Here is a 15,859-nt window from a genome sequence, read left to right on the forward strand (position 1 = left end):
ATAATAGTATACTAGATCGCCGTATAGATAGAGCATTCTCCGTTTATCTATAAGACGCCGTATTCGGTTAGGAATAGGGGAATCTTGCTAGATAGACTAGTTATTTATTCTGCCCTCGTATAGGCCGAGGAGAGACGATAGTATACCGTTAGGTATAATAATACCTTAGAATTTGTAGCTATGCTTCTTCTTATGCCCCGTATAGTAAATCCGTTAATCGTAGGTAAATCGAAGAGGCCTTATAGTACCGCGGAAAGTACTATTAATAAAACCCTAAAAGTTGCCTAAATAACTAGCTCTTTTAATACTACGTACGAAGCCTCTTATAATATAATATCGTCTTAATCGTAGGTACTAATAAACAAGGCTTCTAAACTGCTCTTAGATATAGAGTATTATATCTAAGAAGATTGTCGATAGAAAGCACTTCGGTCGTCTAAAATAGTTAGTTAGGTCCTTCTAGCGACACGGATACGATAGCCGCCGATATATAATATAGAATGCTAACTCCGGCTCGTAGACGTAACGATTAGACTATTATATAGTATCGATTCGTAATATAATAGCTAGGAAGCGAATCTCTACCTTACTAAACCTATTACCGCGGTAATTAGCTAAGCGTAGCGGTAGTAAGGTCCTTCTAACCTTCTAATATATACTAGCTATTAATAATAACCTCTATATTAATAATAACAACCTCTACCGGCGACGTACCTATATTTATCTTCTACCTTTATATCGATATAGTTATCTAGACTCTATACCTTCCTTGTATACGGAATCGTCGGCCGCGAGCGGAAACTACGGTCTCTACGCCTCGTATATACTAAAGCGATTAATATAGCGACGATTACTAGTAGGCGCGACCTTACCGCCTTTACTTTAGCTATTTTGCCTATACTATACGCGCTACGCGCTCGAAAACACGATATCTACACGAAGCGGAAGAGAAGGAATACTAGGCCTATTCGAGGCTCTTAGCGGAGCTAGAGCGGCGCCTAGAGCGGCACCTGGAGCGGCATCAAAAGGCGTGGCGAAATCCGTCTAATAAGTCAAGGACATCATCATTTCACTCCTGTCGCTTTGCCGCGGGCAGGCGGTGCGATAATTTTGCCGATCACTGGAATTGACGGAGTGAATGGGAGCCATGACTACTTGACGATCTAGGTGAACAAGAAGTCAGTGGACGATGCTGGATTTGATGTAATGTTCATGATGCAAAAGCTTCAAGTCGCGATGCCACCTGCCAATCCGTCCTCATAGGCTTATAGTACGTCGCCTCCCATAGAGGCCCGCATTGGCACGAAGGATTTGACTTCAAAGCTCATCCAACTGCAACAAGGAGTGTACCTTACCAGAGATCTGGTAGCAAATAAACGAACACCTTTTACGAATCGCTATACGCTTCACTGCATCGTACTGAGCAAGGATGGCATTTCTACGTTCGACGGGGTGCCCTCAACGTCCGTTCACAACCCGCGGCTGTGACATGAGCCTGTGTCCAGCTGGTCATTCTCATCTTGCAAGCCATTTCGACAATGTGACCCGACATCCCTTTGAAGTTGTGAAGAGTGAATGAAGAAGGCTGTGAGAGAGATTATGGATTCTTGAGGTTGTGCTGCTGCTGAACGCTCTAGACTACATTTCTCGTTTCATGTTCATGTTGACTCTGCGGCTTTTGGGTATCGTGAATGCAAACTGGCCCTATCCATCAGTATCCTTAGGAGATATCTCACCACCAGCGCCTTGCTTGCTTGAAAGCATTCTGGGCTCGACCAAATTTATGGCTTCGGAACGTGCAGCGTCTTAGACAACATGCAGGATCCGTGGACCAAGAAAAGACCAACGATGGGGTGGAACTCCAAGATGGTGCCTTGCATGATGGTGCCCAAGGGTACGCTCTCCTGAATCCAGTCCTGCGTTGTCCAGTAGGCCATCAAGGCAGCAATGCTCAAGCTCGTGGGGATGGGGAGTCCCTCAAAGTACTTGGCCTTGCCGTTCTTGTCCTTTGGTACATTGCCAGTGGTGACATTGAATCGCGCCAATCGTGCGAGTCCAGCTAGCACGAAGCAGGTGAGGAAGAGTTGGTCGAGGGGTGTTCGGATGCCGAGGGAGAAGGCGCATGCAGCAGGAGCACAGCCGAAGGAGATCTGCGCATGGTTGTATCGTGTTAGCGGAAAGGGTGTATCTTCAGAATGAGTGTGTGGGCATTTCATACCAGATCTGCTAGCGAATCCAATTCTGCGCCCATCAGACTGCTCTTCTTTCTCCACCTTGCCACTGCGCCGTCAAAGAAATCAAAGAACATGCCCGCGTAAGGCAGTGCCAAGGCAGCCCACAAATTCGCCTTCTCTTGTGGTGGACCTGCAATGTAGCGCATGGAGAAAAGGATGGACATGACGCCGCAGAAGCCATTCATGAGCGTGATCAAGTCGGCGAGGTGGTAGGCTCGTATTAGGCTGAAGTGGCCGGGGTTTGGATCGTTCAAGAGGCGCGACTGCTTGTCTTGTGCTGTGTCCAAGTCAGCACATCCTCTGAGCATGCGTACGCAAGGACTTTTGTTGTGCATACCAGTCGCAGTCGTAGTCGTTGGCATGTCTGCCTCCCCCACCCCACATCCAATCACATCAATTCTGTGTTTCCGGCTTTGCCCTTTGCCTTGTTGCCTTGCGATTGATCGATGTGCGTCGGATAGCAATAGCAATACTTGATACTGCAATTTTGGTGGGTTTGAGTACAGCTTGCAGAGGCTGGCGCGGAATATCAAGGCCAGCAATATCTTCACGGATGCTTTGGTAGGTTTTGTCTTGTTCTCGTTCTTGCTGCGCCCAGAAACGGCCTGCAGGGTGACGAGGGTGACGACATGCCTGCCTTGCGCGACATCAGGTGACTTCGTGTTTCGTGCTGCTTTGCACGGATCAACAAACACGATCACGATACATGCCAATCTCTACCATGACCCATGGCCGCCGTCGCCGCACCTTCGAGCCTCTGCAGCTCCATATTCCCCTCACGCAGTCCTGAGTCTCGACCATCAGACGCAGCGGCCGCACCATTTGACCAAGCATGGCGTTCTGCAACGCGTTTCTTGAAACTTTCGCCCGGCCTGCAAGCAAGTCCGCGACATCTGTCTCGTTCAAGCGACACTGAGAATGCGCTGCGTGTTCTACTGAGCACGAGGGCCACTCAGAAGCAACTCCTGCAATGGTATACATCTGAAATCACAGCTCATTTTCGCCAAAGTGTCCTTCCGCAACTTCATTTTTGGCACGACCCAATACCGCTTGAGCTGGCTCGAAATGCTCTTTCTACCACAACAGAAGTGCTCCAGAACGCTCAAAATGTCTACTTTGCCATCGATACTTCCGGCCAGGAAGCACCGACCTCCCGTCAATTCCTGCATGCCTTCATGGAACTGGTGAGGGAGGAGTTCCACGTACTAGTCCTCCATTCGCTGCCGCGGCAGCGCCTGCAGAACACTTTGTCGAGCTATCTATTTCATAGCATGAAAGACGCTCTTGAGAACAGCTGCAACTCTCCGTGTTCCCCGACAGACGACGAATGCCGCTGTACCATCGCCTTCGACTTGAGTGCTTTGCGCAGTCTGCAAAGTGTAGGGCTGGGCGGTAGTCAAGGGGAACGAGCATTTGCACACGCTATCCATAGGCTACTACAAGGACCCGCGATCGAGAGGAGATGTTTTCAGGTCGACTGGTCAGGACAGCGAGGAACAATCCAAAGGTTGCGTATTTGGGTCGCGAACCATCTTGTACCAGCTCTTGAGCAAGCTGTCTCGATGTTGTCAGGCAATATTTCCACGAAACTGCCGGCACGGCAGTTCGTTTCTGCCGCCGTGAACAGCTTTGGGCGAATGCGCTCGCACTCCTTGTTCGACTATGTCAGCATGTATCCCTCTAGTGGAGGTGCGTTACAAGACATCAAGGACTACCTTTCGGTAAACGGCTCTGCTGAGAAAGCGCATCTTTGTTCAAGCTTCACCGAACAGATGCAAAAGCGTCTGTTTCATGCAGGTGCCAGCACGAAAGAGATTCTTGGCATGTACATCAATGTCATCAATTCATTCCGACTTCTGGACTCTCGAGGCGTGCTATTGGAGAAAGTCGCGATTCCAGTTCGAAGCTACCTTCGGAGTAGAGAAGACACGGTGTCGTCCATTGCTGTCAGCTTTCTCGCGAACAGCCATCAGCAGGAAGCCAGCAAGGACTCAGAAAAGGTGTGCTGGGACATCAGCGAGGCTGTGGCCACTTCTGCTATCGACGCTCAGGATGACAGAATGGTAAATTGGAATGATATGGAATGGGTTCCTGATCCAATTGACGCCGGTCCGAATTACAAAGCCTCTAAATCGGACGATGTCGTCGCATACATCCTGGCGCTATTCGAACCAGAGGACTTTGTTAAAGCCTTCTCGCATGCGCTAGGGCAGCATTTGCTCGAAACGAAAGATACAGATCTGGTCCGCGAGACCAAGGTCATTGAGCTGCTCAAATCTCGCTTGGATTCAGCTAGGCTGCAGCACGCCGAAGTCATGCTCAAAGACATGCGCGAGTCTGCGCACATGAATCGCAGGCTGAACCCACCTTCGAAAACACGAAGCAATAAACCTCCCCCAACACCGAGAGAGATTGCAGCAGCAATCCCGAAGGATGGCATCACCTTGACTTCTCTATACGAACCATTCAAGAATCGTATGGACAGTCGACCGTTTCAAGCGGCAGTCGCGCTGGTCGCTAAGCGCCGCGACGATTTGTACTTCCCTAAGCGCACACGTCTCCCTGCTGAGAAGTCTGGTCTCACGCCTCAGAAGAGACCTGAACCGATCCACTTCGAGGCCAGAGTGCTTTCGAGCTACTTCTGGCCGCAGCTCAGAGATGACCAGTTTAGAGTTCCACTACGCATTCAAAAGCACAGACGCGCATATGAGCAGGCCTTTGCAGCCACAAGTGGTCAGCGAAGGATCGTTTGGAAGCCTGCTCTGGACACGATGGACATTACTCTTGATTTTGCTGATCGGTCAGTACGCGAGGAGAAAATCGAAGCATGGAAGATGAGTCTTCTTGACGCTTTCTCCAACGAGCGCGACGAGGAGGATGGTGACCAGCCGGCCAAGTACGACGACGATGATGGCATTGGCGTGGACGACCTCGTCGATGCGCTTAATATGCCCGAAGACTACGTCCAGGGTGGCATCAGCTACTGGCTTGGCCGGAAAGTGCTGTACGAGAAATCTGCCGGCAAGTATGCAGTATTGGATAGCCTGGACATGGACGTTAGCATGGTCGAAGAGCCATCGCAACTCGAAGTCAACGTAGACAGCGGTGGATTGGTGTCTGAACAAGCTATGCTTCGCCAGATGGCACCTACCTTCCAAACCTTCATTCTCGAAATGCTCCGCAATCAAGGCACGAAGGAAATTGGAGGCATGTTGGGCATCACCAATATGATGAAGATGGTCCTACCGACATTCACCTATGGAGATGACGAGGTGAAATGGTTGCTTGGTGACATGGAAGGCCGCGGCGAGGTCGTGCAGAAGGGTGAAGCCTGGGCCGTGGCCAAGTGAGGCTCTGAGCATGATGAGAGATAGCAGCAACAGCACGCAGTCGCCTTCTCCGTTCCTCTTTGCACATGCATGCTGTCACTGATGTTAAGGCATTGGGGTGAAGTGAGCCAAGGACCGCGTTCCGACGGCCTGCAGATCATTTTCGCACGAGTGCGAATGCGGTCACGCTGAGCAAGGATGCCGATAAGATAAGATAGGCTTTGGCGAGGCGTAGCTTATCGTTGCTTCAGGTAACTCCTCGTGGTAACATTACACCTGCACCGATAGTCCGATACCACCACGTCCTTCTTCTCCTCGTGTGTTGGGGGGCTCCGCACGCAGGCGAAGGTGTAGCTTGCCCGAACACGCGAGCGCGGCGATCAGTCGGTAACTGCTTCCACGTAAGTTTTCACATTCTGTTCTCTGCTTTCCGACCTCACTTGTTGTTACTCTCCCTCTGCATACTGCTCCCCTACTCGCGGCGGAAAAGGCGGAAACCTTCCTCTGCCCATCATGAGCGCCGGAGAGATCAGCGATGGCAAGAAAATGCCAGACAGCGAGACCAGGACATCATCAGAAGCCGAAGCAGACAGAGCGAAATCCGTATCAGTCACCACAGATGCGAACGGTGATACCGTGGTCGTGCAGGAAGATGGCGAAACCTTTGTCATCGACACGAAGGCGGAAAGAGCACTGCTCTGGAAATTCGACCTGCGAATCCTACCACTGCTCGCAATGATGTATCTCTTCAACTCCCTGGACAAAGCCAACCTCGGAAACGCGAAAACAGATGGTTTGGAGAAAGACCTTGGATTCGCGGGCACGAATAAATGTAAGTCAAGTAGTATCAAATCGTCACTCCCGGGTAGCTCACTGGTAATGATACTTCTAGACAACATCCTGCTCTCAATCTTCTTCGTCCCCTACGTCCTCACTGCCCCCTTCCTCGGAATCCTAGGAAAACTGTACGGACCTTCACGCGTGCTTCCCGCAATGATGGCCACTTTCGGCTCCATGACTCTCCTCACAATGGCAGCATACAACTGGTCAGGTCTCCTGGCTTTACGCTGGTTTCTCGGAATGGCCGAATGTAAGTGAACCAGAACGTATCATCACACGTATCAATCAAAAAGAAAAAATCTAACCCATCTATCCACCTCCTCCAGCCGCATTCTTCCCCCTCGTAATCTACTACCAAACCCAATTCTACCGCCGCGGCGAACTCGCCCGCCGCCTCGCAATTTTCTACGCAGCGAGTAACATCGCCTACGCATTCGGCGGCCTGCTGGCCTTCGGAGTCTTCCAAATCGAAAGCGGCCGCCTCCCCTCCTGGAAATACCTCTTCGCAATCGAAGGCTCCCTCACAATCCTCGGCTCAATAATCGCCTTCACCTTCCTCCCCTACTCAGCCGCACACGCGCGATTCCTCAACGCCGAAGAAAAGAAACTCGCATTCTACCGCATCCAAGTCGACTCCTCGGCGATCGTGAACGAAAAATTCCACTTGAAATCCGCACTGCAGATCCTTCGACACCCGACTTCATGGGTAATTTTGCTGATCGAAATGTGTCTGGGCATCCCGCTGCAATCCGTGGGGTTATTCCTCCCGCAAATCGTCGCGAGGCTCGGGTACAGTAAGATAAAAACCAACCTCTACACCGTGGCGCCGAACATCACGGGAGCTTGTATGCTGTTGATCCTCGCATACTCTTCCGATTACACGCGCTGGAGATTCCCGTTCATCGCTCTAGGCTTCTTCTTCACGTTCTGCGGCTTCATCATCTACGCAGCCATCGACGTCGAATCCAACATCCACGTCGCGTACTACGCGTGTTTCATGATGACGTGGGGTACATCCGCACCCTCCGTGATCCTGGACGTATGGTACAACAACAACATCGCAGACGAAAATAAGCGACTCCTCCTCACTTCGATCGGCGTGCCTGTGGCGAACATGATGGGTGTGGTGAGCAGCAATATTTTCCGGACGCAGGACGCTCCGGATTACATTCCTGCTTTGGCCACGACTGCTGCGTTTGGGGCTACGGGGATCGTTTTGACTCTGCTGTTGGGGTTTTGGATGATTTTTGATAATAAGAGGAGGGATCGGAGGCAAGGCCGGAGATTGAGGCCGAAGGATGTTAGTACGGAAAAGTTGAGAGAGGGGCCTGCTGCTGAGGAGTTTAGATGGGTTTATTAGGGTGTATGTGCGAAGAAGAAAATACGTCTTCTTGTTGTATGTATATCCATCAGCCGGCTAAATGATGAGGCAACTTATATAATCTCCGCAGCCCCTGATCCGATGAAGTTACCTACTTTCAGTCCCGTGAAATTCTGGTAGTTGTAATCAGAGAGCATGAAGGACTTACTCTTCGATATCCTCAGAAGTTCTATAAGCTAGGTCTCGTCGATTCTGTGAATGTGGTGTCGGTAGCCAGCTAAATCCAGATTGTCGCCAACGGTCTGCATGGAAATCACATGAAAAAAAATTACATCACCAAAAACAAAACAAATTTGCGTGCGACTCACGCGAGCTCGATGTTGCAGATATGTCATTGTAGCTTCGACCTTCGCGGGTTCATAGGCAGAGTGGTCTGATGCATACACGATACCGAAAGGCCGGAAAGTCCCATCCCCAGTCTGCCACACGGACGAGCGTACAATGGTTCGGATGCTGGGTAGCTCCTCTGAAAGCTTTATGCAATTGAGGAATAGGTGGTAGCCTTGATCTCGAACATATAGCAGTTCCGACTTGATTTGAAATGCCTCTCAGAGGTGCGTTACTGCAAGGACGGTAGTTCCTCCTCAAAGACCTGAGGATGAACGTTAAAACTTCGCAGGACTAGGCAAAAGCGGGCAATTTTGTCGAATCCAGTTTTGAACAGCCCCAAATCGCTTCTGGGAATCAATCCACGATGTAGGTCCTCATTTGATCTCATCTGCCTTTGCCTCCCAGCGGTGTGCTAAGATTGCATAACTCTGCCAGCTTCATAGTCCAAATGTTGATCGGTCGCATGCATGTCGTGGTCGCCTGGAGGCAATTCGTATGTGCATCGGTCGAGTTTATTCGCGAAGAGAAAGACAGATGCCTGTCAGCTTCTGCCGACTCGTGATCCACTTCCTGAATGTCGTATGCCTCCACCTCTTGGCAACTTCATTGCATGCATAACATAACCACCCATGCCCGCAGATACATGACGAAAGTCACGGTCAGTGAACCGAGCATAGGCCGACCAAGAAACTCCAGTCTTCTCGCATGCAGACGAGCCTCCTAGCATCGTCGTGCGCAATTCCCATCACAACACCTCTAGCACACCCTCAACTCCCCTCCGGCGCATCAGTCAAAGGCACATACTGCACCCCATACTCCTTCCTCCTCTTCACATTGCCCCGTTCATCCTTATCCACAACCCAAATATTCTGCCCACCCTCCTCTTCCTCCACAGGAATAAAAAGCCTTCCAGGACACTTCAACTGATCAACAAGCGCCTGCTGATGCCCCGCAGCCGCAGCCCCAACATGTATAGCATCATACGGGGCCCCCTCCTCCCAACCTTTCCTCCCATCAGCTTTCACAAACCGAATCACACCTTGCTCCAAAAACTCGGCGCCGGAGGGAGATTTTTTGGTGTTTTGCACGGCGAGGTCGATGAGGGGTTGGATGTGGTCGATTCCTATGACTGTGCCGGATGAGGAGGATGATGGAGGGGCGGCTTTGATGAGTTCTGCGAGGACGTGGGTGAGGTAGCCGCTGCCGGAGCCTATGTCGAGGACTTTGCTGCCGGGGCGGAGGTAGGAGAGTAGGGATTCGCAGGCGTTGGCGTGCATGTGGGGAGCGCTGATGGTGGCTCTGTGGCCGATTGTCTGTGGAGAGTCTTGGTAGGGAGAGTAGGGGGCGTAGTGGGCTCGGTCGACCTGGATGGAGGGATGGAAGTGTTAGTGATGACGGAGCTCAGGGAGATGGGCCGGACATGGCAATCCAATTGAATGACATGCACTTGGTAGAACGTACAGCTGTCATAGCATTCTTGACTCTTTCACTCGTTATGAGTCCATTTTGTGCCAGTTTCTCGATAAGCTCTTCATTGCTGGAACCCGAGCTTCGCCAGGCCATGCTCATGGACCGGCGAGCAGCGGAAGAGGAAAAGAGTTTGGAGGTAGTGGTACCTATGGTGAAAGGTGAGGGGAGGTGCAATGTGAAGGTAGCGAGTGTCGGAGGGACCAGAGTGTCGGAATCGCGCAGTGCAATAGTGGAATAGTTAAGGTAGCCCGGTAGACATAGAGTTCACAAGGCCAAGACGCGGATTCTTCCTCCTCCACCACTGTCAGACCATTCCCCACTGACCCACCACTCTATCTCTACCTCATTTCGCAACAAGAAATTTGACTTGTCTTCATCTGGGAACTTATTCTGGGTTGTGAAGTTTAATGCTATCGCTATCTTTCATACAGAAGGCATCGCAAATGACCCGCAAATGCAACCTTCGAGGATGGGGGGAACTATCCTGAAGCTGCAAGGCAAGAATCTATCGCCCTAGCGCGAATTGCAGCTATGTCCATCCTGTCTTATAGCCGCTGACACACCCGGAAACGCCGCACTCCTCCCTAGGCTATGCAAGAATCGAACAGATGCGTACACCTCTTGGCCGTAACTCGTGGCCTCCTTGGCCGAAATTTTCTATGCAATGCTGTGTGCTCAGAGGAAACCCCAGTACTGCTCTGCGCCGTACGTGGCGGCGCTGTTGGACTTCCAGGTGTCATCAAATGCGGTGAAGAGGATGAGGTCGTTGGTAAACTTGGACTTGAGGGATGAGATGGCCTTTTGCTGGTTCTCTGGACTTGGAACGGCGAGACCGTTGGTGGCGCCGGAGTGTGGCCAGCCGCTCTCGGTGATGACGGTCTTCTTTCCGCCGCATGCCTGCTTGACGCGCTGGGCTTGCTCATACACGAAGTCACCGGCTTGATCGGCAGTCTTTCCTCCATCGAAGAAGGCGTGGCAGTTGGCAGCTGCGTAGTCGGAAGCCTGACAGAGCTCTGGATGGGCGATCATTGCGACGAAGGTGTCGACAGTGACGACGCTACCAGTGTAGCCGGCTGCCTTCAAGCAACCCTTGGCAATGTTGAGGGCAGCGACCACCTCGGCTGGGCTGTGGGTGCCCGCGTTGACGACCTCGTTACCAACAGAGATGGTGTCGATGACACTCCAGTCGTTCTGTGCGGCAGCTATGATCTTTTGGGCCTCAGCCTCGGCTTGGGTGATGTCGTAGATGCCAGCAAAGACCTTCATATTCTTGGCCTTGGCAGCAGTCACGACAGTCTTGACCTGGTCGCAGTCGGTACCGTAGATGCGAACCATGCTGAAGTCGTTGAACTTGGCAAAATCGGCGTTCACCTCGTCTTGAGACTTGCAACCGCCGACCTTGTATGGGGAGTAAGAGACACCATGACCAGATGCCGGAGCACTGGCGGTTGGAGCTCGAGTGTATGCAGGCGCGTTCTTCTCGGCTGGCTTTGGTGCTTCCGGAGCAGGTGCTGGGGCTGGAGCAGGCGCTGGGGCTGGGGCTGGAGCAGGTTCTGGGGCCTTTTCTGGAGCTGGAGCGGGAGCTGGAGCAGGTGTTGGGCCAAGGTCGCCATTATACGAAGTATTGATGACATTGCCGTCTTGGTCGACGTAGACGATGGCCTTTGGAGAATAGACGGTGACATATTCGACCTCAGTCTCGACGGTATCACGCTTGTGAGCGTGACGGTGACCGCGGCGAACCTGGGCTTGGGCGATGGCAGCCAGTGCCACAAGCGAGAGAAGACCAGCCTTCATGTTGTCGATGTTCTGTTAATCGATGCTGCTCAGCTTTGATGGACGGACAGAGTTTGATGCTGAGTTAACTGCCGGCCAGCGGAGTCAGTACCCTGGTCGTTCTAGAACTACTCAATGCGACGAGGTGGCGTAGCGGTTGGTTTGGAAGGATAATGAGCGTGTGTGGTGGGTGCGTGAAGGCAATCGCTGTGTAGGGCAGGGCAGGTTGCGATGCATGAGGTCGCGTCGGGTTGTTGTCTTTCATTGACGAGCCGACATGATGGCCTTCAGTGCGTGTCGGATGGTATTCGCAATCGTGAATGCAGAAACCAAGTGGACTAGACTTACGAGATTCTGGATGAGCGAAAGAGCACGTCAAGTGACTCTCGTGTGTTGCTATGCTTGCCGCGAGGAATGCTGCGTGTCGCCGTGGACGGGCTGCTTGGCTGGGCCGAGGAATGTGAAGCTTGGGGTGGTGGTGGTGGTGGTACCGGAAACGAGTGATGCGGCACGCTTGGCGGGGAGAATGCTTTGTTTTCAATGGGTGTGGACCAGCCAGGAGGGGGTGGTGTTGTTATTTGAAGCAGCACAGATCTGAGATCAAACAGGAGGAAATCGAGGGACGATCCGGATTTCACCAACGTGGATATGTACGTGCCTGTGAACAATAATAATGGATGATGGCGTCGACTCCTGAGCGGCCCGTCGTACCTGCGTTGACACGAGCAGCAGGCGCGGAACCCCTGTCGGATGGCGCACTAGCGGCTGCGCTGCGGCATGTCATTCGTCGGCGCCCATTCGCTTCACGCTTGCGCCGCTGCCGTCAATTGGGATTGGGGAAACGGTTTCTCCCTGCAATTGAGATCACCGCCATCGCTCGGACTGTAAAGTGCACGGTGATGACATGAATTCGTCGCGGTCACGGGGCATGCCAGGCATCAATACTGTAGCTGTATGTATGCATAGAAAATGTCCGAACATCGAGCCCTGCTTGGTCCCCGAGGACCTTGCGCGGGAACGACGTGGATGTGCTGTGCTGTGATGAACATGTCACCCCCACGAATGCCGGCCACCAGGAACCCTCTCGATGATCGTGCTATCTCCCTAACCTTACTTCGGCAGAGGCGAGTCGCCAAAGCACTTCGCCAACATCGCAGCAGGATATCGTTCACCCTTGCCTCCACCCACGCTCTCGACTGCCTCGCGGAATTCCTTCTCCTCTTCTGTGCTGAGATGCACCTCAATGGCCTTTGCATTCTCCTCTAGGTACTACCAGCTTGTCAATACGGAAACTTGCAATGCTGCAGTCCCTCAGCAACGTGGAACACTCACTTTTCTCCGTTTCGTGTGTTATGAAGTTGAGATTGATAATGATTATGTAGAGTTGAGGAAGGCTAATTACAGGTAGAGCCGTTGCTCCATTAGTCAGCCAGCCCCTGGACCGTTACTTCCTTGTTCCGTAACAGTCTGCCCCAAACAAAAGAAAAGGCACGCCCTCGTGCCGTTGTCAGAAATTTCCTTTGCCTGGATGCTCGTCATCTAGTAGGCCGTCCACTGCTTAGGCGAAACTTTCTTTGCCTGGATGCTCGTTATCTAGTAGGCCGTCTACTGCTTAGGCATATTCCTGTTCGTATTTCTGCTCGTTTAAAGGCATGCTAATGCCTTAGCCTTCCTCTCCGTAAACTCCGCTCGCTTCTTGTTAGCCTTAGCCTCTATTGCCGCCTCCTTGCGTTCTAACTAGGCCTAGACTTGCGCTCGTCGCGTTTCCCTCTTAGCTGCTATCTATCGGTTAGTATAACGTTCTACGGACGGGTCGGTTAGGTCGGTCTACACTCCCGTATCGCGGTAGAGCACCTGTCCCTAGTTGCTTTCGAATTCGGCGCTAAGGTCGTCCGTCGGCTAGGTAGCCTTAGTCGTTGCTACTAATAAACCTTCCTCTCTAGGCTTCTATTTAGGCGGGTTTAGATTGTTGTTACCCCTATTATCGGTAGCCTTCCTAGTCGCGCGGCGGTTGTCTCTATTTTCGAGTGCCTCGAAGTTAGCTAATAATACTCTAGGGTCTATAGGGTCCGCGGAGTATTCGTCGTTAGCGACTATTTGCCTTACCCCGTACTATCGCCTAACGAACGCAACTCGTACGGCCTTAGGGTCGTAACGTGCTATAAACTGTTGCTAGATAAGTTCCTATAATAGCTTATTATGCTCGGACTATAGCTTCTTCGTTAAGTTCTTAACCTTCTTAGGTGCTCGCTCGGTGCCGTCGTCGGCTATGTTTCTCTACGTAACTAGGTCGATATTAAGTATCTCGTTCGGCGCTAGGTAGAGTATATTAACCTCGATGTCTCGCATTATATCTCTCTGCTCTCTAAGTATCTTATTACGTTTGTCCTTTTTCTTAGGCGATAGTTTAGCTAGCTCCGCCCTCAAAGTCCGGTCCTTAGTAGGCTAAGCCGTTAGGGCTCTAGCTAGGGCTCTCTTTTTGTCCGACGACGTCGTCTCTATTATAGGCGATTCCTTTAGGGTAATAGGTATCGCCTTCTTAGCCTTCTTCGTTAGCCGAGGAGTTAGAGTTATCTCGTCTTCGTCGACAAGTCGGCCCTTGCCCTTATTCTTTCTCTTCTTAGTATTAGATTTCGATAGCGTCTCCTCGTTAGCGTTGAATAGCGTAAACGATAGATAGGCGTTAACTAGCGTCTATAAGATAGGTTCCGGGTCGTCGATAGCCTCGTTATTTCCCCTGTTCTCGTTATTAGAGACAGGTTCCGTTACTAATCCTACCTCGCTTCGGAATTAATCGATTCTCTATTCTACCGTTATATTGCTCTCTTGCGGTTACGGTCTCCGAAAAGGGAAGAAGGTATTAGACTCGTCGGAGTCGGGCTCGTTAAGAAGGTTATAGGCGTCGCTCTCGCGAGCCGGGCGATAGTCGTCGAGGTCGATGTCCGAGAGGTTATTAGGAGCGCCGTTGCCTATAGGACCGTTACCGTTACCTTCGCTAGCGTTATCTAGCAAATTAGTAGCAGCAGTGTCGTTAGTAGCGGCTATCTCGCCGTTAGCCTCGGTAGCATACGCGAGGAGATCGTTAGGCAGTGTCGTATCGTTAGTATTAGCCTTACTAGCGTCGGCGGTCTACGCGAGGAGATCGTTAGGCAAAGTCGTGTTGCGTATATTAGGCATGTCGCGCGGTAGCGGTAGCGTTTCCTGCCTTATATCGTGTTCTATTACTTTGCGCTACTAGAAACGGTATCGAATGTCGTAATTAAGCTCTCGCATTTAGTAGTATACTCGCGGAAAGTTATTGTTATAGTGAAGTTGCTATAGCAAAGTTGTTGTTAAAATAAAGTAAACTTAGTATACGCGCAAGCTTAGTATACGCGCTCCTACCTATCGCGGAAGTGAAGCGAACTACGTAGAAGCTACGCGATCCCGTTATTAGAGGAAATATATGTAAGATAAGTCTGTTATATAATGCTCCGTTGCTATTCTAGCGGTAGCGACGATTGTAGGCCTTTACTATCTTTAGTAGAATGCCCTCCGTTCGTATTTACTTATTAGCTCTAGCGCCTACGTTCTTCTATCTAACTAGATATTCTATAACTTCCTTCCTATACCGACCGACTCGTCGGACTCGTCGGTCTCTTAGCGCTTCTATTTCTAGTAGGGCGTCTCCCTATTCGATACGCATCCTTAAGGGTTGCCTCGTTGCTCGCTTATACGGGTCTTTAGTATTAGGATAAGGCTCGAGTTCCGTAATAGAGACTACTAGGTGTATCTTCTACGTTTTCGGCAGGTTAATCTAGTAGGCTAGTCCGGTGCTTATAACCTTCGTTACCTTATATAGTCCGATCCTTAGAGGCGTAAGCTTTCGGTTGCTAACTCCTAGGATAGCGTAATTCTTAAGCCGTAAATAGACTATATCGCCTACTGCTAGCTTCTAGGCTATGTGCTAAGAGTCGTAGCGTTGCTTTATAGCGGCCTAAGTATAGGCGATATTGTTCTCTACCTCCGCTCGGTAGACGTCCCGTTCCTTTACTAAATCCGTCTCGCTAGTCGTTACTATTTAGGCTAGTTCCCTAGGGTTAAAACCTATTAGCACCTAGTTCGGTAACATGCTAGTCGAGGCGTTAACAGAGTTGTTAAGAACTAATTGTATATACGGCGTCGCGTATTCTAATTCTAAATCCCTATTAGGGTGTTAGGTAAGGAAATACCGTAGGGCAATCTCGACAGTCTAGTTCGTTCTCTTAGACTAACTATTAGCCTGTAGGTAATAGGCCGTCGTTATTAACAGCTTAACGTTCATTCGCTTGAAAATAGCCTTCTATATCTCGGACGTGAATTTCGGGTCTCTGTCGGAGATAATTACGGTTAGTAGGCCCTAATTGCATCGGAACAATTCGTCGAGCAGGCGGTTAGCCTAAGCCTCCGCTAAGTACGCGTCGTTGCTAGTAACTAGGAGTACCTGCTTTATATACTTATCCGTTGCTATAAGTACGGCG

The 15,859-nt window shown here is 50.9% G+C and overlaps 6 protein-coding genes across 6 annotated transcripts; 3 read left to right on the forward strand and 3 right to left on the reverse strand.

Annotated features, from left to right (window-relative positions):
• Positions 1-1,589: 1,589 nt before the first annotated feature.
• On the reverse strand, positions 1,590-2,783 carry MYCFIDRAFT_168341 (uncharacterized protein). Its single transcript, XM_007933310.1, has 4 exons — positions 2,635-2,783; positions 2,572-2,604; positions 2,219-2,511; positions 1,590-2,150 (listed from the first exon to the last, which is right to left on the reverse strand). Exons 2-4 carry the CDS (start codon positions 2,594-2,596, stop codon positions 1,782-1,784), a joined length of 687 nt encoding a protein of 228 aa, XP_007931501.1. The 5' UTR covers positions 2,597-2,604; positions 2,635-2,783; the 3' UTR covers positions 1,590-1,781.
• Positions 2,784-4,057: 1,274 nt separating this feature from the next.
• On the forward strand, positions 4,058-5,584 carry MYCFIDRAFT_45856 (uncharacterized protein; the record flags this gene model as incomplete). Its single annotated transcript, XM_007933101.1, has 2 exons — positions 4,058-4,477; positions 4,757-5,584. 2 exons carry the CDS (start codon positions 4,058-4,060, stop codon positions 5,582-5,584), a joined length of 1,248 nt encoding a protein of 415 aa, XP_007931292.1.
• Positions 5,585-6,011: 427 nt separating this feature from the next.
• On the forward strand, positions 6,012-7,754 carry MYCFIDRAFT_168342 (uncharacterized protein; the record flags this gene model as incomplete). The annotated part of the gene is made up of 3 exons (XM_007933311.1): positions 6,012-6,395; positions 6,456-6,653; positions 6,730-7,754. Coding segments are annotated over exons 1-3 (1,542 nt in total), but the record flags the coding sequence as incomplete, so codon positions are not given.
• Positions 7,755-8,881: 1,127 nt separating this feature from the next.
• MYCFIDRAFT_45789 (uncharacterized protein) lies at positions 8,882-9,677 on the reverse strand (the record flags this gene model as incomplete). Its single annotated transcript, XM_007933096.1, has 2 exons — positions 8,882-9,478; positions 9,576-9,677. 2 exons carry the CDS (start codon positions 9,675-9,677, stop codon positions 8,882-8,884), a joined length of 699 nt encoding a protein of 232 aa, XP_007931287.1.
• Positions 9,678-9,961: 284 nt separating this feature from the next.
• MYCFIDRAFT_54124 (glycoside hydrolase family 17 protein) lies at positions 9,962-11,816 on the reverse strand. Its single transcript, XM_007933118.1, has 2 exons — positions 11,709-11,816; positions 9,962-11,449 (listed from the first exon to the last, which is right to left on the reverse strand). Exon 2 carries the CDS (start codon positions 11,379-11,381, stop codon positions 10,260-10,262), a length of 1,122 nt encoding a protein of 373 aa, XP_007931309.1. The 5' UTR covers positions 11,382-11,449; positions 11,709-11,816; the 3' UTR covers positions 9,962-10,259.
• MYCFIDRAFT_179216 (uncharacterized protein) lies at positions 11,404-12,903 on the forward strand (the record flags this gene model as incomplete). Its single annotated transcript, XM_007933312.1, has 14 exons — positions 11,404-11,432; positions 11,461-11,505; positions 11,539-11,569; positions 11,601-11,693; positions 11,724-11,748; positions 11,773-11,832; positions 11,862-11,925; positions 11,960-12,020; positions 12,059-12,182; positions 12,224-12,316; positions 12,346-12,453; positions 12,485-12,743; positions 12,790-12,814; positions 12,844-12,903. 14 exons carry the CDS (start codon positions 11,404-11,406, stop codon positions 12,901-12,903), a joined length of 1,077 nt encoding a protein of 358 aa, XP_007931503.1.
• Positions 12,904-15,859: the final 2,956 nt, after the last annotated feature.

The sequence above is a fragment of the Pseudocercospora fijiensis genome (genome assembly GCF_000340215.1).
Source record: "Pseudocercospora fijiensis CIRAD86 unplaced genomic scaffold MYCFIscaffold_10, whole genome shotgun sequence".
Taxonomy (NCBI): Eukaryota; Fungi; Ascomycota; class Dothideomycetes; order Mycosphaerellales; family Mycosphaerellaceae; genus Pseudocercospora; species Pseudocercospora fijiensis.

What these genes read in the sequence shown, in the direction of transcription:
- MYCFIDRAFT_54124 (XM_007933118.1), bottom strand. Translation starts at nt 11,381, where the DNA reads ATGAAGGCTGGTCTTCTCTCGCTTGTGGCACTGGCTGCCATCGCCCAA.
- MYCFIDRAFT_168341 (XM_007933310.1), bottom strand. Translation starts at nt 2,596, where the DNA reads ATGCCAACGACTACGACTGCGACTG. An exon ending in AACGACTACGACTGCGACTG is followed by an intron (nt 2,512 to 2,571) that starts GTATGCACAACA and finishes ACTTGGACACAG; the next exon opens with CACAAGACAAGCAGTCGCGC. An exon ending in TGGATTCGCTAGCAGATCTG is followed by an intron (nt 2,151 to 2,218) that starts GTATGAAATGCC and finishes AACCATGCGCAG; the next exon opens with ATCTCCTTCGGCTGTGCTCC.